The 24,224-nt window shown below is 36.7% G+C and overlaps 1 protein-coding gene across 4 annotated transcripts in view; it reads right to left on the bottom strand.

Moving 5' to 3' along the window:
- Nucleotides 1–24,224, bottom strand: part of PDE4D (phosphodiesterase 4D) — a 659,227-nt gene that overhangs the window by 298,222 nt on the left and 336,781 nt on the right. The window contains exon 1 of one of the 4 annotated variants that reach the window (XM_030004273.2): nucleotides 8,607–9,876. The exons of the other annotated variants lie outside the window; for them this stretch is intronic. Coding sequence (XP_029860133.1) covers nucleotides 8,607–8,653 — 47 coding nt within the window. The 5' untranslated portion in view covers nucleotides 8,654–9,876. Of the gene's footprint in view, nucleotides 1–8,606; nucleotides 9,877–24,224 lie in introns of those variants that run through there. 4 annotated transcript variants of the gene reach the window in all.

Genomic DNA, 24,224 nt, shown 5'->3' with positions numbered 1-24,224 from the left:
TCAGACCCACTATTTACAATTTAAAATACTGAGGAAAGGCAAAACACAAGAGCTTAATAGCAATTATAGGCCATGTTTGTTAGGGCAGTTTTGTCATGAAATCTGTTGCATGAAATGATACTTTATAATGGGCAGGAAACATTGGAGTGACAGATTTCAAGAAGGTTGCTGGGAACTTTGGGATCCTCTGTGAGCTGATAAACATTGGATAAAATACCTCTATCTGAGTTTAAGAATTAAATAAAATATGCAAAGTTGGCAGTCTAAATTATTATCTAGATGCCTAAATATAAATAAGCTGATGAATGGATGCAATAAATGTAAAGCTAAATACATTAAGTCCTCACACCAGTATTTTTTTAGTAAATAATTCTGCTGTCGGAGGATGGCATGATAAGTACATTGTTATTTCACAATACACTGAATCCAACCTATTAATACTGAATTTTTTTGTCCTTAATATGTACATTTTAATTTAGTTGAGCATTGATTTCCATACATTCCTGAATGTATCTAGATACTGAACGTGACAGGATAATTGTTCCTCTGTCTGAAGTTCTAAGAGTAGGTATAGATGACCTGCCTCATTCCTTTTTCAATTATTACGCTTATCCAATTAAAGATGTACTAGCCAAAAAAGTAATACTGGAAGATGATGTTCTTAAATCCACAGACCATGAAAACAAAATTTCACAAATGGTCTAAGATGCATAAAAATCTTAGACTTGGATGTGTTAGGATGATTTTTAATTGGTCAATATTTGGTCAATATAATAATTAACAACTAAAGTCCAGATTCACCAAACCAAACTTTTGCCTTAAAATAGCAGCCAAAACCACAGTTAACCCACTATTTTTAATATGTGCCAAAAATAACATTATAATTAATCATTTGATAACTATAATCTACTCACTTCCCTGAAAGCATTACTTGCCTACGGAGAATATAGTTGGATACAAAGGCAAACTAAACCAACTTTTGAAACATTTCTTCCTTAGTATCCAGACACACATGTCACTGGGGTATATGAGCCTCTGTGGTTGATGCTTCTATTGTAACCAGAAAGGCTATTTTACCTTGAAGGGCTTGTCCAGTTCTGAATCTGCAAGGTATTTTACAAATGAGCTGCATTTTTTTCCAGTTCAAAAGAAGTTAAACTCTGAAAACTTTAAACTGCTTGTGAATAACAGAGGGTATATTAACATCACCAGAAAACAAATTGCTCTTAAGAAACTGATGGTTTAAGAACTCATTCTTTAAAATCTGTTCCAATAAATTTGTAAAGAAAAATAAATCCAGTAATAAAGTGGAATAAGGCACATGAAAGGAATGCAATATAAAATGTTATGACACAAGATGGAATACCTTTTTTCTTAAAATGTTCTAAAGATCGTGTGATTGTTCAACTAGGCTTACAACTGACCTAAGATTTCACCAAGTAACTGTTGTGGCAAGCCCAGCAACATGTGAAGGACATGCAAACTTTCTGTTAGAGTTACATCCGTATGATAATCATAGGTAACTGATTTAATCCTCAGCTACTGACAATGTTAAAAATGTGTCTGTATTTCAGATCAAGTATCAAAGACCATTTGTTAGTGCCTGAAATTAAAAATTTAATAAGCACTATACAAAAATCATGAAATCAGAAGCTAGATTTCATTGCAGATGGATAGAGTTAAAGTCATCTCTTTTCATCTCAGTAAGAATTATCTGTTTCCCTGAAGGGGACAAGCTGTCATCTGTCATACTAAAGTAACCCAATTAAAATGAGACAATATGAAATAATACAATCTAAAGCAATTGCTTCAGACAATTGAAAATATGAAGCCATGCTACTTTAGAAAAAAAATTAAACCTTTGTCGCTTTTGTAAAATTACTGAATAAAGTAATTCTGTAAAATTAAAAGTTGTGATACAAGAAGACTAGAGATCCTCCTTTTGAGAGATTAACTAAGCTAACTAAAACTAAAAGAAACAGTTCCCTTCAGATAACTGAATTTGAGACTCAAGTATACTCAGTTTCACTATAGCTTTCCAGTGGTTGAATATCTTTAAGATTCAGGCAATTTTTTAATCGGTTCTCAACAGAAAAAGGGTTACTGCCTAAATAAGGCAAAATACTTATTTTCATACCATTTTTCCATAGTCTTCTTTAAAAACAGTAATAAATTCTGAAGGTAATCTAGGAATATCAATTTAGCCAGTTTTAAAGGTAGGGTAATAAACCCCTTCCTTCTGTAATATTTATATATGCTTTATAATATATATATATGCTTTATAATATAAGTGGATCAGACACTTAAAAACAGTTACGAGTTTCCTAAGCAAAACTGTTCATTCCTTTTTTAGATGCTGTGCTTGGTTCTATCCACTCCTTTGAAACTTTTTATTTTGTACGCTCCATTTTGCTAATTCCATGGAGTGAGTCACACAGGGAAAATTACTGTATTTCTTAACAGCTACTGACCAGCAGCTTTTACTGGAAATATTCTTGTATTTTTAAATGGTTGAAATAAAAACTATCTTAAATAATTCTGCTAGAGTTGATCCAGTCATAAAAAAATATCAAGCATCATGCATTCAGTTAAGGTTTCAGCAGACAATACTGAATATTAGCATAAAAATTGCCATTTAGCATAGTGTATAAGTAAAACCTAACTATTTCTATTTTAATAAGATGAAACTATAATAAGCTGTAAATAATATTTGTTGACCAACCTTCTTCAGTTTTGTAATTGTCGGCTTTCAACATTTTTAGTGGTTCTTCTCTCCCCTCCCTCTACTCTTCTTTTTCCCCTGCCCCCAGAAACTATGTTGAAAATATCAAACAAAACAGTAAATCTTCATGTACAGACCTGGACAATTCTTTGGTTGTCTCCGAATGCCAAATACATGGATTTCAAGTAAACCTGCTAATTTACTAGAATATTTAACACTATCATTTCCATCCCCAGTAGGAGACAAATTCCCTTTCTCAAGTGAACCCATCTGTGAATGAAAGACTATCCTCACTTAACTCAGGCCAGAATATTTAGAAACAACAGAAGTACCCACAAATATACTTACAAAACACTTTATATATTAAACAGCATAAATAATAAGTAATATTTAATTAACATGTTTCATGTAATAATATTTTAAATTTTTTTTCTTCATTATTAAACTATTGTCTAAGAAGTAGAGGTGTAGGGTAATTTTTGCTGAGTCAAAGTACAGGTACAGATCAACTCCTCCCAAAGAAGAAAAGGTGGCTCTTTTTAAGCAGGTAAGAGTGAAGAGACTGTAGAGGAAATGCACGAACCCTCAACAGGTGTTTTATGAGTAAAAGCAGCTCCAATTTAGTTTCTCCTATTGTGACTTGAGTTTCCAAGAAGATATAAATCAGGATTATATCCAGAGACAGCAAGACTTTCTGCAAGTTTATAGGATGCTTCAAGAAATAACTTGACTCTAACTTAGCCTGAAAATGACTGGTTAAAAGATGCATTCTACTTTTAATGAGATGTAGTGATTCAAAGTGATTTCAGTCCAAATTTAAAAAACAGGTAGTTCATCCAAAGGACAGAGGTATGAAATAACAACTTCATTTACAGATCATATGCTGAGGGCAGAACAGCAAAAGGCAGGCCTTGGCAAGAGTCTGCATTTCAAAGATACAGAAGTTTAGTTTGAATCAGTTGCAGTAATATAAAGATGAGTATATTAGTGATCTGAAAACACAGGTTAAATGATCTCATCATTCTGGAACAATAGAGTCAAGTCTCAATAGGACACTCACCTGTCTAGGACACCCAAAGTGAGCAACGACAGTTTACACTAGCTCATATGGTTAAATTATCTTGCCGGAGCAGAAATTTTGCATGCAAAAGTGTCATAACTGTTGTGTGGAAGACTATAGAGCACATCAGTGGTGAAAGATGTAATTTACATATACAGATACATACCTAACCTACCCACCAGGGGTGTTGCCAGGCTTAGCTGACTAGTGTATCTGGAGAACTTTCAGCTTTTCACATGGAAACATTACAGAAAGTCAAAGTACTGCTAATATGAATTATAAACAAATAAACCCTTGCCCTATTTGCAAACAGTAGAAATATTTTCATCTCTTCCCTGATACTCACATGCTGAAGGCTGGTTAGGTGCCACCAGGCAGATAAGGTTTTAGAAATATAAAGGAAAAGGCAACAGATACCTTAAAATGAAACTCTTTGTTTCATTCAGTATCTTACCATCTCTTCCTACACTCACCCTAATTTGAGCAATAAACTTCAACAATGCCTGAAGGAAAGTAACACCTGTCACCGAGCATAAGAAAACAGGGAAAAAGGTGACCTTTCATACTTAGCAGTACTGTGAAAATCTACTGGTCAGAGGATTAAACAAAATTCTTTGGTATTAAAAACATTTCTTCTTAGTTTAAGAAATCACGATTTTTTTCCCCAAATTCAGGTTCAAATCCAGATTTCAAAAGGAAGAACTGAGATATTCCTCTATAGTTTTTATGTTAACATCTTAAGTATAAAGTATTGAAAAACTAGTCAAATGCTGTGCTGAAAAGCAGTTCAGAAAGAAGCTTTATTTATTCTTCCACTATAAAATACACAAAATTTTCTAGAACAAGCAAATGAGTAAATATCTGCATGAAACATTTAATCCTGGTTTGGGTTAGAAGAGAAGAGTTTTGCTATGTGAAGACCATAGCACTGGTCAGACTCAGTTCCCCATGATACCTTAGTGAGCTGAGGTGACTCATCATGTCCTAAGAACATAATGAAAACTTTGTTTCATGCATTAGCATTGAGATCTTAATTTTCCATCAGTTTTCTTCACAGTTACATATTGTTCTAGTCTCACAAAATGGAAGAACCTGCATAACAATGGAAAGTCAAACCATTTTTCACTGGCTGAAAACCACGTGGGGTTCTATGAAATGCACAAATAAACAATTTAGTATCATTATTTTAGAATACTGGCAAAAACAGAAGACAGAAGTTTACTGACAATTGCATTCATTCAGGGGTTTACAAAGGATAACATGTATAACCATGTATCCGCATCATTTTGCATTAGATGATGTATATAGAACAATAATGATCAAATCAAGAAAATACAGTGGAATTAAAAAGGAACCAAGAAAGGATTTTTTCTTCTTTATTCACTGCCTTGGTAACCAAATTAAATCTCATTCAATCTTCATAGGCCAAAAGTTGGCAGAAAAGGATGAACAGTCATAGGTTACACTTTTTATTCTGAACAGTTAGTGTATTCACCGGTGGATTAATTTCAAATCTTTACCAGTTTAAAGACAGATATTCTTGAACACAGGTTTTTCACTTGTATTTTTCCAATGGTAAAGCTGAGGGGCATGTGCAATATTTGTTTACACAATTAGGCAAGCCAAAATTGAATACCATGTTTATCTTTATTTGGTTTGACATGAAAAAGGCAGATAAAATGTAATGGAAAGGAAAGCTAGGTTGTATAATTCAGCAGTAAGTGTTTCTAAAATTGTTTTCAGTGTGAATGGCAGTAAGCTGCATATTGTTAATACATAATTTATGTCGTATAGTGTGCAATGTGGTAAGTAGTTATAAAATCCTACTCCTCTCTCTACTATCATCACAAATGTTTCTCACTATTGCTAGGACTAACTTTATCATCACTGGCACATCACTTGCCCCAACCACTGCACCCCTTTAATTGTGTATATTTTGTATTTTCTTCTCTACAATCCAAACTGTTTGAAACAGCTTCAGAAAAAAAAACCTTTTTTTTGTCTACTCCAATATCATTTTAAATGCCCTTTAGAGTCCATTCAGATTGTAGCTACCTTTATCTGTCTGATACAGTTGTCCTCCCATTCGTACTACCTGGGAACATATATATTTTATAGATGCTTTTTGCCAGTAGTCAGTTCCTACCTATTACCAGGAGGGTTCAGAAACTGGAATTCTAACTACACTTCCAAAAGCTTACCAGTTCACATTCAAACCCTACTCTCAGGGCCAACACATTTTGGCTATTCTTTCCCTAAACCCAAACAGAGGACCAAACATGTCTACCCCCTTGACTGCTTACACAACGTTAAAATCCTGGACATTTGAAACCATACACTATATTTCAGAAGGGTTCATTTTTTTTATCCCCCCCCCCCCCCCCCAACTCTTCCCCCATATTCCATGTGAGATGAGCAGGAACTAGCACATTAAGGCATAGCGCATGTCTCTAAGGTACAGAAAATATCTTAAAAAAGCAACATCTCTAAGGTACAGAAAATTATTAGTCCTACTTCTGAAATACTTGGCTCTGTATGCATACGAAGGTTACAAATACTATGATGTATATGATGCTGGCCACAAAACACCTTTGATGTGTTACATCAACTTTGGGGAAACATTATTAAAGATGATCAACTAATATTTGTATTAAACAAACACAAAACTAATTGAGGCCCATGAAAGAGGTCCTTTCCTTTATCTTCATTATCATTGTTTAATGGACATCTGAAAGAAGCACGAAGGGAGGTTATATACATATAGAAAACTTTTCTTTGTGCCAATTCCTCCTGTTCACAGTAGAAAAGGTTGGCATACCTTATATTCAATGCATGGATTTGTTAAAGTTCAGAATTAAAAGAAAAGCTATGGCTGGGAACTTAAAACCCTGGCACCCATAAATGCTCCTTACAGGCCTACTGTAGCATGAATAAGCAAATTTGCCAATTCTCTGAGAGCTGAGAAGAACAACAGCGTGCTAAAAATGTTTCCATTCTAAATTAAGGTCTATGATTCAGTAAGCACAAACGTAGTCATGGTATATTTGCATTCAGTTTAAATAGTAAATGTAGAACATGTAATTATCTTCATATATCTTCCCAGCAAACACTCCTGCCAGTCTTTCCCAGACAATGGGTTCACGTACTGTGGCAGACAGCAAGGGTCTGGCAAGGAGTACGCTGGGGAACCAGGTAACTGCCTTTTAAAGAACATATATAACAAACAGTCAATTTGTTCCAAACCCCTTTCAGCAGACTTCAGGGTTAATGTCTGAAAACCACTTAGTCAGAAGATGAACCCTGGGGGGTTAAAACATGCTTAAAATAATTTCTCCAAGTTACTGCAAACAGAAGTAGGCCGAATTCTTAAAAGACAATGGAAACAGTCTTCCTGTTAGGTGTGAACTGCAGCACCCTTACTGCCAAAACAAAAAGATGAAATACATCCAAGATCACATTATTCATTTTTTGGGTTATGTGGTTTGAAGTTGGCTCTAAAAGGGTTTTACGTAGACTAAAATTATCTTATGGAAAGGTGGACTAAAATGTAATTTTAAAAACCTCAATAGATGCATTCAAAGGAGGGCATGCCTACTAATTGTTTATTAAAACTTAAGTGCTAAGAGCACAGGGGCAGACTGCGCCCCGCCCCCCCCCCAGCTCTGACGACCTGCTCTTGGCTGCTGCCATTGGCTCCCCGCAGAGCAGCCCCCGCCTCCAACAAATGACACCCGGCTGACGCCAGCACTGGCACTGCCAGGCGCCGGGGTCTCGGCTTTGTACCAGGCTTCTGAAATCCAACTTTGAAATGCCATAAAAAGAACGTGGCTTTCAGAACTTCGCTAACACATTTCCCAGGGAAAATCCCTTCTCAGGTTTTCTTGCAAATCAGTTACATGCAGAGGCTAACATACTCTAAGGGCAAATCTGTCATGCACCCTAAAGCCAATCCTTCAGCTAGACTGCAATTTTCTTTTTTTTTAAATGAGCTTCCATAATATGTTTGCTTCTAATATTCTCAATATTTACCCAAGGACTCAATATTTACCCAAAGAGCAAAAGTTTTCTGGGGAAGAATTTTTGCCTTAGCTAACAATATTAATTGAGCACTAATCAAGACATTAATTCCAACATCAGGGACAAGACATGACGCAACAACCACTGGTAGAATTTATAAGCTAGTTAACTGCACTATATTGCAAAGAAAGTTAACAGAGACAGATTTTTCAGTGAGCAAGGACTATAGATGCCTGTGGTTCAAAGAGGAAACGGCTGTTTTAATGATGATAAAGATACAGGGATTTTAATGCTATATGATTGTCTTCCAAACAGCCACATTTCAGAACCTGCCATACAAATGCATTTATTAAAGCTTATTGAATTATCATATGAATGAGCATTTTTTCCTGTTTTCAGGTCACTTGAATGTATATAAATAAGTTCCAGGACAAACAACACAATATCGTAGGGGGAAAATATGTCTTCATTATTTCCTTCAAGTCGGGCTAAGAAAGAAATGGGAAGAAGTGTTCCTTTGATACAGGAAGAAAATATGTCTCCCTGCGCAAAAGGCTTTTATCATGTAAGAAAACATGGCCATAACAATACAATTTTTATGACTTGCCTATTTTGTAAAGGCAAAAGACTGCCAAACTCATATTACTTCATCACTACTATCTCTGTAAGATTTTCATTTTTCTCATAGCCCGGTTAGTCCTCATTTGACATTAATGGAGGGAAAAACATAGCATCTGGTAGTTGCCACAGTATTTTGCAAACAAGCATTCTGAGTTTAACAATCTGTAATGTGTATTGATTACTCACCATATCCATGAATGCCTCCTAAAGGGGAAATTATTCACATGCATCATGTTCACAGATCTTCCAACATTAGTGTTTTCCTTGTCAGACAGATTTATCTGTTATGGTATTCATAGATGCATTCCAGAACAACTGCATGAGCAGTTAACAGCAGGGATTATTGCAAGAATTACTGTAATCCACAAAAATAAAAATTCCCAGGATCCGAAGAAAGACTTCTCACAGGGTTTTCTAGGTACACGTCCATCCATTTATGCATCACTTGCTACTTAAAAAAACGTTAAACTAATCAGTATACAGAAACTGTTATGACAATGCCAACAGTTTGCCTTGATAAAAATCCAAGTGCTTTGACTGTGAATTAAAGCATCTTCATATGCAGCATTTTGGACAGTTGGAAAAGGTTAGTCAAAAGATAGTTTCTTGTCATCCATGCCAAATCGGTGGTTAGGGGGAGATATGTAACTTCAGATTGCTTTGCCATGTTCAGACATGAATATTGCTTTTTCTTCTTTCTTAGACACATATTCATCAGTGATGACTTTAATGCAGCTTTCCTTTCTTACAAGCCCAGGGAACAGGATGATGTTTAACAGCCATGTACAACAACCCCAAACTTCTTTCTGAATTTGATACTGTGGGTTTATTTCTTCAACTAAGAATGAAGGAAGGAAGTATGCTTTTTCCGCTCCATAGGACAGGACTACAGTTAGATACCATCATGAGATACGATCACATCGTGACCAAATTCATTTTTGCTGTCTAACCCTGTAATAAGGCTGCCTGCTCCCTTTAAGTAAAATGACTAAGCTATTGACACTGTCACTGCAGAACCTAGTTCTATTTTGATGTTACACTGTACATAAAACCACGTGCATCAATCTGTACGCTGCAAAACGAAAGCAAAGCTTTTAAGTCCCGTGTTACCTAAGCAGCATTCTTTCTCTGCTGTCCTTTTTTTCCCCAGTTCAGCTCCCAGACAGCAGTTGTCACTCCTGGCGCTCTGGTGGATATCCTGGGGAAGATTCTTAAGCCCAAGCTAACGAGACGGCGTATACCTCGAAGCAGTGCAGGCAACAGGCTCTCGCTTCCTTTTCCCTGACCGGAATTTCCAACCTACCCCCGGGGCTGCCGGTACCCTGGCCCAGCCGCCGCTCCGGACACGGGCGGGCTCGGCGGCGCGGACTCTGCCCGCAGCGGGCTGGGCTCGGCTGCGGTGCGGGCTCTGCCCGGCAGAGGCTGCGCTGGCGTCAAGGGGGCCCTCTAGGTGGGTTCTCCCGGCACAGCACGTCCCGCCCGGCCTCTCCCACCCGGGGAGGGAGGGATGGAGGGCAAGGACGGGGGGCAGCGGCGAAGGGGAAGGCGGGAGAGCCGGCCTCGAAGCGGCCTCTGCCTCCTCGGGGGACCGGCAGCAAGGGAAACGCCGCGTGGGCGTGCAAGCGCCGGTCGGGAAAGGTGCGTGGAGGTGTACGCGGAGCGCGCGGTCTCGTTCGCCGCTGAGACGCGAGGGATTCCCGGACGCGCCTTCAGACTTCAGCGTGCCCAGGCCGTGCGCCGGCTGCTTGCCACCCTTTTTACGTGGTTTACGCCGCACTGAGACTCTTTAAACTTCGAGCGACCCCTCGCCCTTTTGGACAGGAAATCCTGCAGCATGGAAGCCAGCTGCAACTTCAATGACATTAAAACATGCGATAAGACCGTGCATTTGATTAGGGTGTGGGTGGACTTGGGAGTAACGCGATAAGATACTGCGGGGCACATTCTTAGAGGTCCCTTTTATAGAACTGAGCACTTAAGCTCAGTTCTGTTGCTGTCACAGCTCTATTCTACAATACCCCAAATTAGCCCCAGTACAACCGATGCCATTCTGGAGGAAGGATAAAATATTAAAACTACTTGAATGTCACAATGCGTTGACAGTGAAATAGTATTTATTTCAATTCACTAACAGACAGGGACCCCATACTGCTGCACACATTTGCATATTACTGTACTTTGAAGACTTTGAGCACCAAAATACAACAGATTCCAAAATTTAAAGGGGCTCTAGCATCATTTATGTCCTACTACTCTGTGCAGAAGATTGGGTTTTCTTTTTCATTTAAATACAACCGTGATACGAAGCAGACACTGAGGGTTACAAATGGCAAGAATGAAAATTAGCCTTTTCTCACTATGAAGCTACAAAACAAAGTATATAATCATGCTCAATAAAGATAAACATTCAGTATAACTTTTAAAAGGACCAGGTAAGCTGTTATAACTGTTATGATATGTTCATGTTTTATGTAATAAGCAGCACCCTTCCCACCCCCCACCCTCCCCCACCCCCCATGCAATTACTTTAGGAATATATACCAGAGACACTTGAAGAGAATACAAACAAAACTGTGAAAACTGCAAGGTTGTGTGATTAATCTGAATATAAATAAACATTACATCTAACTAATCCAGCTGCCTATTGCTTTCTCTAGGCTAGATCCACTTACTATGAAATATTAACCACACCAAATGCTACACAAATCTGCACCACATTATTATTTCATATTTCACTTAGCTAACTGCATACTTGCCCGATCATCCATGGGCGCTGACATTTTCAACACTAGGCTTACTTAATGCCTTGTACTATCTCAAGAAAGAACTTCTCAACACTGAGCCAGCACCTAACACATTTGAAATCTACAAATGAGTCTATTCTGCATCTGTATGCCTATTTATCTGCTTTTCTCTAGTATTAAGTTCAGCACAAAGCATGGCACCCATTGACTCAACTAATTTCATTCAGAAGCAAAGCTGCAGAAGGAGAGTGGGTGTATAGAAAGTTACTATATAGCATTACAAACCAGCTAAAGAACTCACCAACAAAGTGGAATACACAATATATGGGCTTTCCAGAGCTGGGATAAATTAAAGACAGAGATTTTAACCAGTAAAGAATTTTTGTTACATTGCCAGTATAGACTGACTTGGGAAATTTTTCCAGTTCAAGCCCATTAATAGTTTGCTAATCAGTTCACTTTGGAAAAAAAAAAAAAAAAAAGCAACAGCTAAAAGCATTTAGTGACATTAACTTCAGTGGCATTTTTTTTTTTTTACTGGATAATAAGCATTTTGGTATGTCAGTTCCAATTCAGGTTCACCAAGTTCTTTGAAAAAGTAATCCAAGCACAATTTATGTTCAAGAAAAAAAAAAAAAAAAGATAGAAAAAAGCAGTTTAAAACAGGTTTGGCTTTGATTCCTTGGTTCTGCTATGAGAACAGTGCTCTGACCATTAGAATTTAGGCTATAGGAAGGTGTAGTGCATCTTCATCTAGGCTAGGCATAAAGAAGCTGGAGGAAAAAAGAAAGAGACACAAACAGGAGTCTGCAAGTGATAATGGCTCTTCCCTGAGATGGCGGAATGCCAGATTCCAGTCCCTTCTACAAGGTCTCCTTGAAACTTTTCCACCAAAATTAATTAGGTAATGGATAAAGTATGTTTGTAGCAGGAACCAGATTATCTGGAAGCACTTCTCACGTCCAAATAAATAATTACATTGGACAACAGAGTGAGGATCTATCCTCTTTCTCTCTGTTACTGGTCTTGGGAATCTTGCATTTCTGACTGCCCAATGAAACATCTAAACAGGGAGGAGTGAAGACTATGTCCTATAAACCTTGTTTTTAAGCAACCTGTTGACAACGCAAAATTGCAAACACCTTTTCATTCTGTTCTTTAGGAGTAGGAGAACCAAAGAAAGGACTATTTGCATCTCCACATCTTAATTTCCGTATTTCTTAATTTCCACATAGTCTTCCTCCCACAGCACTCAGCTTTTCAATTACTAGTGTTATCAGAAAATTCACTCAAGAATTGACTAAGGTCTGTGTCTGTTAAACTGAAGTCTTACAGATTATTTTCATTGCCTCTTCTCATAGCTGCAAATGCACTAGCAGACACCAGAGGAAGAGTTTACTTTGTGACACTGGTGGTCATGATCATAGAATAGTTTGAGTTGGAAGGGGCCTTTAAGGGTCAGCTAGTCCAACGCCCCTGCAGTGAGCAGGGACATCTTCAACTAGATCAGGTTGCTCAGAGCCCTGTCCAACCTGGCCTTAAATGTGGGCATCTACCACCTCTCTGGGCAACCTGTTCTAGTGTTTTGCCACCCTCATCGTAAAAAATTTCTTCTTTATACCTAGCCTGAATCTACCCTCTTTTAGTTTAAAGCCATTACCCCTTATCCTATTGCTACAGGCCTGAATAAAAATTAACAGTCACTTAAATGTTAATATTGATTCATCTGCAATATTATGAAAATATAACGTATGGATGTAAAAATTCCCCAATACTTGGGATTCATTTCTATATTTTGACTGTTAGGATCCCTATATTATTTATAAATTCTCCATTAAAACCATATAGATTAAAAAATCAACTTCATTAATGGAGTAGTAAGAAATGCATCCCACTGCGTACAGTTAAATCATCCAAGTGATAGGTCTTTAGTCATACAACTTTTTAGGTCCACAGAAGTTACATTCAGTAATAACAGCATAGAAAGTAAAGGCACAAATCCATCTCATCAGAATCCTCAACAGAGTGAGCAGATAAGCCCAATAAACTCCTTACCACATTTTAGACTGCTTTACTTACAGACAGGTATTATATGAGTGTATGTCAAGCCAAGTAACTTAGCTTTTTGTCCTGTTCCTCTACCATCCACCCTGCATGGAAATTACCTCACTCTTGGACCCACTTCTGGAGCAAGTAAACTATTCTTTCAGAGAGAAAAACCTGTGCAACTTTAGAAGCACTTTTCTACAAGCAGTCCAGATAGCAGTAGGTTTATTTCTCTTTATTCTTCCTATGCAGTCTTGTTGCATCCCTACAGGCCTTCCACCCTCAGACATCTTCATGACAAATGCTATAGAAACAACATTCCAGTGGGCTCTGACAGAGCCTCACATGGTTTCAGACACTTTGAAATGAAAAATGACAGAGAAAAATTGTTTCTTTGTACCCAGAGAAGGTCTAAATGAGCGCTGCGCAGTGTGGATATAACCCACTCCACAGAACTTGCCCTCAGGGCTTGAGAGCTTAAAGCCATAATCATCTCACTGAAATTAATACTAAAAAAGAAAACTTAAAAAACCATATAGTTTACTTTTGAACAAGTCATGAATTAGGTAATGTTGCTAAGAGCTTGTGGCTATCCCTTAAGAAGAAAAAGAGCCTAGTTAACAAGTATATTTTTGTTCTGAAAATGATGTGCTCAACTCTAAATGTAATTTGAGCAGAACAATCTTCTTCCAAGCCCCAGCCCTTTTTGAAGTCCAAAGAATCTTCAGGTCAAGAACTCTGAAAAACTAATATTTTATGTGTCTTCTATTAACTTCTTAGCTTGTTCAGTCTCTCGCTCCTTCCCCCCTCCAATTAGAGCAAGAGATGGTTTCAGGTAATCTCATTCTAAAATGTAAGATCTGCTCAGGTGTATCAAAAATAATTATTTTTCCTCATCTCAATTAGTAAATGTCAGTTCTTGCTATACTTTTGCTGTGCCATTTATTTCTTATAGTTGACATAAAAAGATCCTTATAGTTGCCCAGATTTAAACTGGAATAGATGGAGTGGTGTGGAAAGGAATGCCAGCACATCTCAGGGAGATTAAACTACCCTTTTGTCTCATTTGAAGAGAAATAGTCCTGCTATCCTTGATACTACCGACTGGTGATGCCTGAAGAAAAATAACTGTCCTGGACAGCAATATATCTCCCTAGATTAGGCAGCACTGGTTATGCTCACAGACTCATCTCTTCCCTATTGCATAAGATCTGATTCAGATGCTTTAAAGATCATTCCACAAATGTAAACAGAAGTTTTACATGTATGCAAAAGAAATGTAAATAGAAACTGCAGATCGTTGTTCTCTCTTTTCCCATTTGACCCCTTTCCCTGCCCAACCTACTGGCCCACAAATCTCCTTTTCCTTAAGAAGAGCAGGAAGAAGAGAAGCAACTAGTTTGCTGACAGAATAGGGTTTTAACATATTAAAATGGTGATTAGTTTAAGTTCATATTTATGAAGTCATTTTGCCTCCTATGTCCTATTTATCTTATTTATGGCCAGAAGCAGAGCTTGAGCTGTCTGTAAGGAGTCATGTTATTCAGTTCATTGCTATGGAATATGTGGCTGGCACTGCATTGGCAGTTTGCATGTATATGTGCTGTGGAACAGGAAGTGACTTCTGGTAACCACAAATTCTAAAATTTTACCTCCCTGAAAATATTAGGTATGACTGAAATTCCCAGAAACAGTTTGGCAGAAGTTGTTTAAGAAAACCAATTGTCTGTTTCAACAACTGTAAAACTGAAACATTGAGAAAATGATGACAGCTTTTTATTTATACAGTGGTAACAAACTGAAGTCAGATTAAATACACTTCCAGTGAATAGTCATGACCTATTCTATAATAGGGAGATTATTGTCTATTATTTTTAGTCATACTCTATTACAACATAGTTCAGAGTACTTGAATCTTAAATGACAAGGTGGAATGAAATTTTACTTGTTCATACTTTGAAAAAAAACAGAGAAATTAAATTTATTCCGGTAAACATTAGTTACTGTAGTAAGGTGCAATATTATATTCATTCTGGAAAAAGAAGCTTAAAGTGAAACAAAGCATATGATTTAAGATAATTCTATTTATATAAGCACTTTGTCTTCAATTTAGTAAGTAAGTGAAGCTAAAATAGGGATTATTTATTTTGCTCACAAACTTATCTGATAAAACTGGTTTCTATTCTGAGTTCTTTTTTCCCAAACCTGGGTACACTAAGAATGTTGTGAAGATGGCATGTGAGCTTATGAGATGGAGTTAACAGAGCGGTGCTTGCTAGCAGCCCATACTTAGGTTAATTGAAAAAAAGTATTGATGACTTCTGGAAAGACTTCTACTCTTCCCTTTACAAGATGATGTTGACATAAATATTCGAAAGTAGCTAAGAATCTTACATGAGAAAACATAAACCATTTCAGAAACTGAAGAATATCAACATGAAAGGGCATAAGTATTCACCAGGAATAACTCCTTTTTTTTGTTTTAATCACAAAGTATGCCTTTACTATGCACACTGGAAACTCAGCTATACTCCATTTATATCAGTTTTACCTTCTCTACAGGACTGTGGAGAAAAGGTAGCCTATAACATATTTGGTGTTTTGCCTGGCATCAAAAAAAAAAAAAAAAAATCCTTTTCTTCCCCCTACCTCTGGTAATATTTGCATTTCACTTGCTACTAATTTGCATATTAGCCTAGTGAAGACTGTTTCTTTCTATATTGCCAAGCATCATACGTATTCTGAACACAACTACACTTTGTAAAAGGAACTATAGCCACCTGTATTGAACAATGCAGAAGTGACTTACAAAAGGAAATGGAGAAGAAGGACTCTTCATTGACAATTCCTATGGAATCTTACTTAGACATACTCTTTTTTGACACTTTCCTGTCTAGGTGGCATCTTTTCTTGGATGGAGAAGGGGAAGCGATAGAATGGGACACATGAAAAATAAGGGACAATGCTTTGAGATATTTTTTCCTGAAATGTCATTTCTCCTAACATATTTTTCTATCAAGTACACTTTTCTGATGTCCTTAAATACACAGTTCAATCAACTAAATTTCAATGTATGATTTATAATATAGTTTAGAACATTTAAATTATCTTTTTAATCATCACCTAAAAACTTTGCAAAGCTTTAAGTTGTAGATCACCCTATCAGAATCATTAATGAGCAGATTTCTGGTTTGTCTGGAGCTGCTTATTCATGGAAAATATTTCTTGTTACTTTTGAGATGGGAATAGACGTGCTGCAGTTCTTTTGCTTTTAAGAAATTGAAGCAAGAAATTTAGACTATTTTCTATGTGAGGATTCCTGAAACTTCTCCAGACACCCTAATGAATTTTGTAATACTGTATTTTCATATTAAACAATCTAGATTCTCCAGCTTCCTGTCAAATTAGAACCTTTGATACACCTTTTCTGAGAAAAAAACCCGAACCGCCTTAGTATAATTTCTTTCTGAAATCAGAATATGAAGTCAGATATTTGAGAGGTAATGTACACTAATGAATGAAAACCTTTTCTATTTGCCCTGATTTGCCTTGTTTTTGTTGGTTTTAATTTTATTTATGAGTAAAGAATTTCTGTCTGTTTGTAACTTACTCATCAATAAATGCATTATGTCAAAACCTTCAGGGCCTGCAAAATTAAATCATTTCAATATTGAGATTATGTCATAAAAAGGGTTAGCAATTACAAAAGTAATATAAGTAATGTTGAGTCACTGAACTTGTCTGTCCCTTGTGGTCATGCCTATTCTCATTGGCATCAACAGACTTTCTATTTTCTTTCATAGTTTCAAAAAGTTTCAGGACTTAAAACTTCTAAGCATTACATTCCCTCCTACTGAACTACTCCAAGATCCTGTTTTCTGATTCTTCTCTATAATGATAGTTTCCTAACACTGAGTCATATGAAAGTGTCACTAGTGCACTCCTACAGCCTACTATTTTTAAGAAAACCATAAATAAAAATACTAAGTGGAATCCTAGAACTCTAGTAGCATTTTACTTGGGAAATAACACTTGCCGTCTGACAGCCCTTTGTTATCTTCTCTTACTAGCTCCTCATCTGCCTTAAAATTCTTTTACTGATACCTATGTTTTCCATTTTAAATAGTAATTTCCCAAGTGACGTTATAACAAAGATCATCTACGTAAGTCCACCTACTACTTTGTCTGGAAAATAATATTAAGATTGCTGAAAGCAACTTAATTTAGTAAGCACATATGATTTTATCTCATTTTCTATTTGTCTTGATGTCTAATAATTCTGGTCTTCAAAAAAAATTCTGTCTAGATCACTAGTCTCTTTAAATACAAGTAACACATTTACTATTATACTATTCCTGATTTTATAATCTTATTAACAATCCCTACTACAAGACTCAGATTTCCTGTACCAGTTCTTTTAAAGCTCTTGAACAAAGATCATCCAGTCCCCATAACTTAAGAGCATTAATGCCTGAGGTTTGTCTCCATATCAATTGCAGCAATTTAGATACTTTTGTTCCTATTATCTATCATGCCTGTCCTGATGCTTAAAATAATTATCCTAATTAAAACTAAGACAATGGAAGATATTCCTCCATTTCCTGTAATTCCAAAACCAACCCTATGGCACAAGTCTATGCTGCTTCTTCCCTTTATTTACATTGCTTTTACAGTTTATACACCTTCTGTTTTCTGTTGGTACATTGAATATGTGATAAAGAAATCGATCAGATTTATCTTATCAGGCTATCTAATCCTTACCATAGTTTACAGATTTTTTTGCAACAGAAACATGGGAAGTTTAAGTTTCTCATAGTATCATAATTCCTGATAGTTTGGGGTTTTTTAATAAAGTTGGGACGTTTCTGTCCAAATCCAAGCACTCTTGCAGAAGACCCCCTTCTATCAGGTAACATTCACCCAAAACAATTCTTTTGCATCTATGAAACAACTTCCTTTTCATTTCCAGTATTATTTTTTTCAATTTATGGAACTGTAATTCCCCTCACCCTATCAGTGGACGTGCAGATCCCATAGAGCTAATTTCTGCAAAATGACATTGAAGTTATTTTCTAATTGCCTTTCACAGATGCCTTTAGAACCAGTCCACAAACCCCCAGGAGTCTGCAGAGCACATGTATGATGCACATGCACGAACTGCATGATGCTGTCTTCCTACCTTTACACACATATTCTTATGAATCATAGTATTTTATTTGGTAGGACAGGAACTGTCATGGTAATTAAGTTTTGTACACAAATACTTTTTTTTTTTTTTGGTCAGAGGTGCACAAAAGGTCAATGTGTAATTGTATATTCCTGTCTGGCAATTTCTAGCATTAAATAAGTGGCAACTTGTATTCTAACAAAAATACATATATTTGTAACTTGTATTAGAGTACAAGAACTAAAACTCATCAAAAAAAGACATTGCAGCCAGTGTCTGCTTCTTAAGTAAAAAGTGGTTAAGAATCAACCCCTAAACTTCTCTGTTTTCTCAGAATTTAAGGAAACCACGTAATTTAAATTGCTGAGTGCCCAAATGAAAGCTAAGTCGCGACAAGTACATAGTATTTTATAGCAACACAGGACCACAGATGCTTAGGGTAGCTAAGAAACATAAAAGAGACAAGATCTTTATCACAAATGGTTTAAAGTCCTAAATTAAGTAGAAAACAGTAGGAAATTATTACTCATTACATAGAGAAGTGAACTAAAATGTTCTTAACAGAAGCAGAATAATAAACTGATTGTAAAGTACTTAATGAGATTTATTAAATGAATATGGGCCAATATTCCCTGTATACAAAGCCATTCTTGCTTTCTTTTTAATTTATTGTTTAGAGCAGTAAAATACAGAGCAAACATGTGACAATCTAAGTAGCAAACCTTTCCAGTTTGCAGACTGAAGTACAAATTTGCATGAGTTTATAGCAGCTTCTTCTAAAGACTGAAGTCCAAATCCTACTGCATTTACATCACTGAAAATGATGAGTAACCCAATGCCATCTATGGTGTTAACCACTACCAGTGTGATTGTGAACAAACTGAGAAATCCTGAGAAGCCTCACTGATTATTTCCTCAAATACATATAATGCAAGAAATGAAAGTCTCTCCCACAATGTATCTCAGACTGTGAAAAGTGTAACGCTTAGAAACTGGAGAATCAGCTTTTAAGAAGCACACAAGACATAAAAAACCACCTTTTTTTCCTATATGCTCCCAATGTTTTTGAGGAAAAGACTCCTAAATTGGGTATCTCTGAGACAGGCAACAACTTTAGCTGCTTTAGACAGTTCTACTACAGACTGGTCTCCTGTCAGGCTACTGAAATATTCTTCAGAGAATTCCCTCTATTTGGCAAATTTAAGCAAGATGAGATGGTGAGACACAATGGGACTCATATACTTTAAGTTAGAAATAGATGATGTCTTTGCAGGATCAGTTGAATCTATGCCTAGTTCCCCATTATCCCTGGAGACTGATAGTAAAGTGTTGCACTATATTGTATACTTACATGCTGAATATTAGATCTAGTCAGGGAAAGTGAGAACCTACTTACTTACCAGCTCTATTAAAATATTCCTGCAAACATAAGTCACCTCTGTGACATTAAAAACAAACAAATTAGATCTTTTTCTGGTATTTGATTATTAAAAACAGGACCATATAACTGGTACAAAGGCAGGCATCTACAGGTCCAGTTAGAAGATTAGGTCTCTAAAGTCAAGCCCTCTGATCACCAGCTACTAACACTTTGGAAATTTGGAAAGCTGTCATGACATAATTTAGTTTTACTTGGTTTTGCCAACATAACCCACGAGACACATGGAAGCTTTTTAGCACTATGGAATGCCAAGGCAGCACCATTTGAAGTAGAAAATGTTTATTTGGCATGCTATGCCTGGGCCAAACTGACTGCACTGCTTTTGCTATTTATCCAAAACTACGTATATTAAAATAGACTGTTTGCAATGCCTTGGTAATAACTATCAAGTGCAATGTAGACAACATCTGAAAGAGCTTATTAGAAAGACTACTCAAGAAAATGGATATATTTGAAAGTTATTTTTACCTAATTGTTCATTTTTTAGATTTCTTCTTTTAACTATAGTTACTAGAATACTATTATTTCCTGATAGACTGATAAGTAGAATCATAGAATGGTTTGGGTTGGAAGGGTCCTTAAAGACCATCTAGTTCCAACCCCCCTACCATGGGCAGGGACACCTTCCACTAGACCAGGTTGCTCAAAGCCCCATCCAACCTGGCCTTGAACAATTCCAGGGATGTTGCATCCACAACGACCCTGGGCAACCTGTTCCAGTGCCACACCACCCTCACAGTGACGAATTTTTTCCTAACATTTAATCTAAATCTACCCTCTTTCAGTTTAAAACCATTACCCGTCAACCTATCACTACATTCCCTGTTAAAGGGTCCCTCCCCACCTCTCCTGTAGGCTCCCTTTAAGTACTGGAAGGCTGCTATAAGGTCTCCCCCAAGCCTTCTCTTCTCCAGGCTGAACAATTCCAACTCCCTCAGCCTGTCCTCATAGGAGAGGTGCTCCAGCCCCCTGATCATCTTCGTGGCTCTCCTCTGGACTCGCTCCAACGGGTCCATGTCCTTGTTATGTTGGGGGCCCCAGAAGTGGACGCAGTACTCCAGGTGGGGTCTCACCAGAGCAGAGCAGAGGGGTAGAATCACCTTCCTTGACTGCTGGCCACACTTCTTTTGATGCAGCCCAGGACAGAGTTGAGTTTCTGGGCTGCGAACACACGTTGATGGCTCACTTTCAGTTTTTCAGCCACTAGTACCCCCAAGTCCTTCTCTGCAGGGCTGCTCTCAGTCCGCTTATTGTCCAGCCTGTATTTGTGCTTGGGATTGCCCCGACCCATGTGCAGGACCTTGCACTTGGCCCTGTTGAACTTCAAGAGGTTCACACAGGCCCACCTCTCAAGCCTGCCAAGGTCCCTCTGGATGGCATCCCTTCCCTCCAGCGTGTTGACCGCACCACACAGCTTGGTGTTGTCAGCAAACTTGCTGAGGTGCACTCAATCCCACTGTCCATGTCACCAACAAAGATGTTAAACAGTGCTGGTCCAATACTGACCCTTTAGGAATGCCACTTGTCACTGCTCTTCACTTGTGAGTATAAAGAAACAGAATAGATGTTATTAGGACTCATAGGCCACACACTGATTTTTTGAGTAAATGACATTGTCCTTAGAGGAGGATAGCAGCCTTGTTATGTTTACATTCTCAAATATTCTCCCTCAGTTAATGTAGATAACTGGGAACAGAACCATCTCACTACTCCCTACAGAATGATAGTAAAGGTACACACATTTCTTACTGCCCTCATGATTTGCATTTTAAAAGAATGAAATGCTTGTCTGTGCCCAAGGTATTTCTTGTGTGGATTAGGTAGATAACTCATTGTGGAAATGAGCTTTAGAACCTTAAATATAAGACAGAAGTATAATAAATGTGACTTATAGCTTCGTATTGCAATACTAAGCTAAAACTGAAAAGCTGCTGAATGTCTTCTTCACAAAATGCTGGTTTAGATTGCCAGCTAAATAAGCCTGTTACCAAAATGCAATATATCATTACAAATAAAGCCTGGTGCCAGCAACTGACTACCTCGTATCTTCTCACAATTACTTATATTAGTGTATTTTGTCAGGTATTAACTTTAAACTTGTTCCAATACTGGACTAAATAGAAAGTTATTGCTGGACCATTTTCTACTATTTATTGTTATACTTTACTGCCACTTCATCCAGAAGAGACTGACTCTCTAAAAAATATTCTGTTGAGGAAAGAATGCATTAATTTCTTGGTAATGAAATGATTCATCTTGCATTTGACACAGGCCAGCCAAAAACCTTCTGTATTATTTTACAGATCTTTGTTATAAGGAACACAAGTTTACTATTTATAAGGAGAGTCAAAAATTTTCCAATTTTCTCAAGTGATGTTGGGTTGCAAAAAGATTGAGAAAACAGCTCTAAACACTCATTTAAATCAATGCTTACACGCTAAAAGGTAAAACTTTAACTAATTGACATCTTTAGAATTTTTTTGGTTGTTGTTTGATCACTTGAAAGGGTATCATGCAGTACCCTCTTTTTAGAAAACTAATGTAAGCTCTGATTTTCCAAAGGAAAAATTCAAGGGCAACCAATATTTTTCAAAACTAGGAGAATAACAGAATTGTCTAAATTAAGATCTGAACACCTGAATTTGTCCTCTAAAGGGCTGGATGTACAGCAGCTCCACTGAATGAATAGGAATTTGGAAAGCTCAACACTTGAAAAATCAGTCAGTTTCTGACCTTTTCTGTCCCATCACATACAGTTTCTTTCTGTAGTTTGCTTTTTCCATCAAATCCAGCTTCAATATTGCCATTTCCTTTTGCTCATGTGAGATCATTAATGAGTTAAAGAAGAAAAACCAAACCATGGTATGAACAAAACCAATACTGTCATTTTCCATATTCTGTATATCTACTCATAGTTTTGACCAATACACACTATGCTTGTAATACCGAAACCCAGATTTTTTTAAAAGTGGGACAATGCCAGATTAAATTAGTGCAGAAATCATACCTAACATAAAAATTGCCAGTTGCTACTTAAAGAAGGAGGTTGCTGTTGTAGATTAGAAGTGTGAGTAATGGCCCATCTGGGCAGAAAACATGACATCTGTATGGACGGGAATGCTGCCTAAATTCAAGATCACCTGCTCCTCCTCTCAGCCTAGTGCTTAGAAAATAATATTCAGAAATGGTTATAAAATTCCCAGTTCTGTTATTTGAACAGTAAGTACCTCTTTTCGCTCATCCTTTGGAGAGCTGATAACTGAACTTAGTTTTATTTTATTTCTCATCTGGAACAAAATTTGAAAAAGAAACCCTGAAAATATCTGTAGACATATGAGCAATAAAGTTCACAGGAAATTTTCAAACATATGTTGCAATAACTATTGTATCAGTTTACTATTTGCAATAACTATTCATGCATTTATAGCATAAACATAGAGCATAAAATTCACATTTTTCACAACTGGCAAGAAGTAAAGTTACATTCATTAGTTGAAGAAGAAAAGTTCTAAGCTGAGAGGAGGTGCACTGTAATTGACATACATAAAATAATTACATGCAAAAGTATTTCTCCTTCAACATCAGCAGACCCAAATGGAATTTTTGATGTTAAATCAAGTAACATACAATCTTGGCATGTGGGTTTTCTATAATTAATTCAAGATGTTTAAAATTTTAACTTGCAGCCACTAGTGCAGCTCATCTTGACACAATCAAAGCATGTTTCAGATAATTTTACATAAATTTATTAAAAGGTGACAGGCAGAAATTGAAGTGCATTGAAGCATCACGTCATAATGCTTCCACTGGTTGAACTATTCTTACACATTCTATTCTGGGATGTTTCATAGGCTTATGAATATCTTCTGAATCTTTTAGTTACAGTGGTTTTTATTCAGTCTTTACATATTACTCCATGTTAATATTTCAACAGTACATAGATTGTCTTCTACACATAAAGAAATATACTCCATAACAAACCATTAATAAAGGCTTTTTACAAAAAATTATGCATAAGGTCTATCAAAAAGGATGACTAGAAAGTTTTCAATATAAAGTTTTTTACTTTAGTATTGTACAATACCTGACCTGTGCCACACAAAGAAATCACTCCTGGAGAAAACATTTTCAAGATTAATTATTCTTTATAAAGTTCTTTAAAGATGTAAAGCTAACCATGAATGCCAAATATAAATAATGTAGTTACAGCAATAAAGCAACAGTGTATGTAGTACTGTTCCATAATAAATTCCTTTGTGATGGTTAGATTTGAGTTTGAGGGCCAATTGCAATTAACATTAGAGTGTACTTTTTTTTAAACTATGACATGTCTGCTGGAAGATCATTTCATGACCCTTAATGAATTTTCTAATGAAGATATATGTAATAAGAAAACCTGAACAAAT

This window comes from Aquila chrysaetos, chromosome Z, assembly GCF_900496995.4.
Source record: "Aquila chrysaetos chrysaetos chromosome Z, bAquChr1.4, whole genome shotgun sequence".
Classification (NCBI taxonomy): Eukaryota; Metazoa; Chordata; class Aves; order Accipitriformes; family Accipitridae; genus Aquila; species Aquila chrysaetos.
This window is presented reverse-complemented; position numbering and strand designations above follow the sequence as displayed.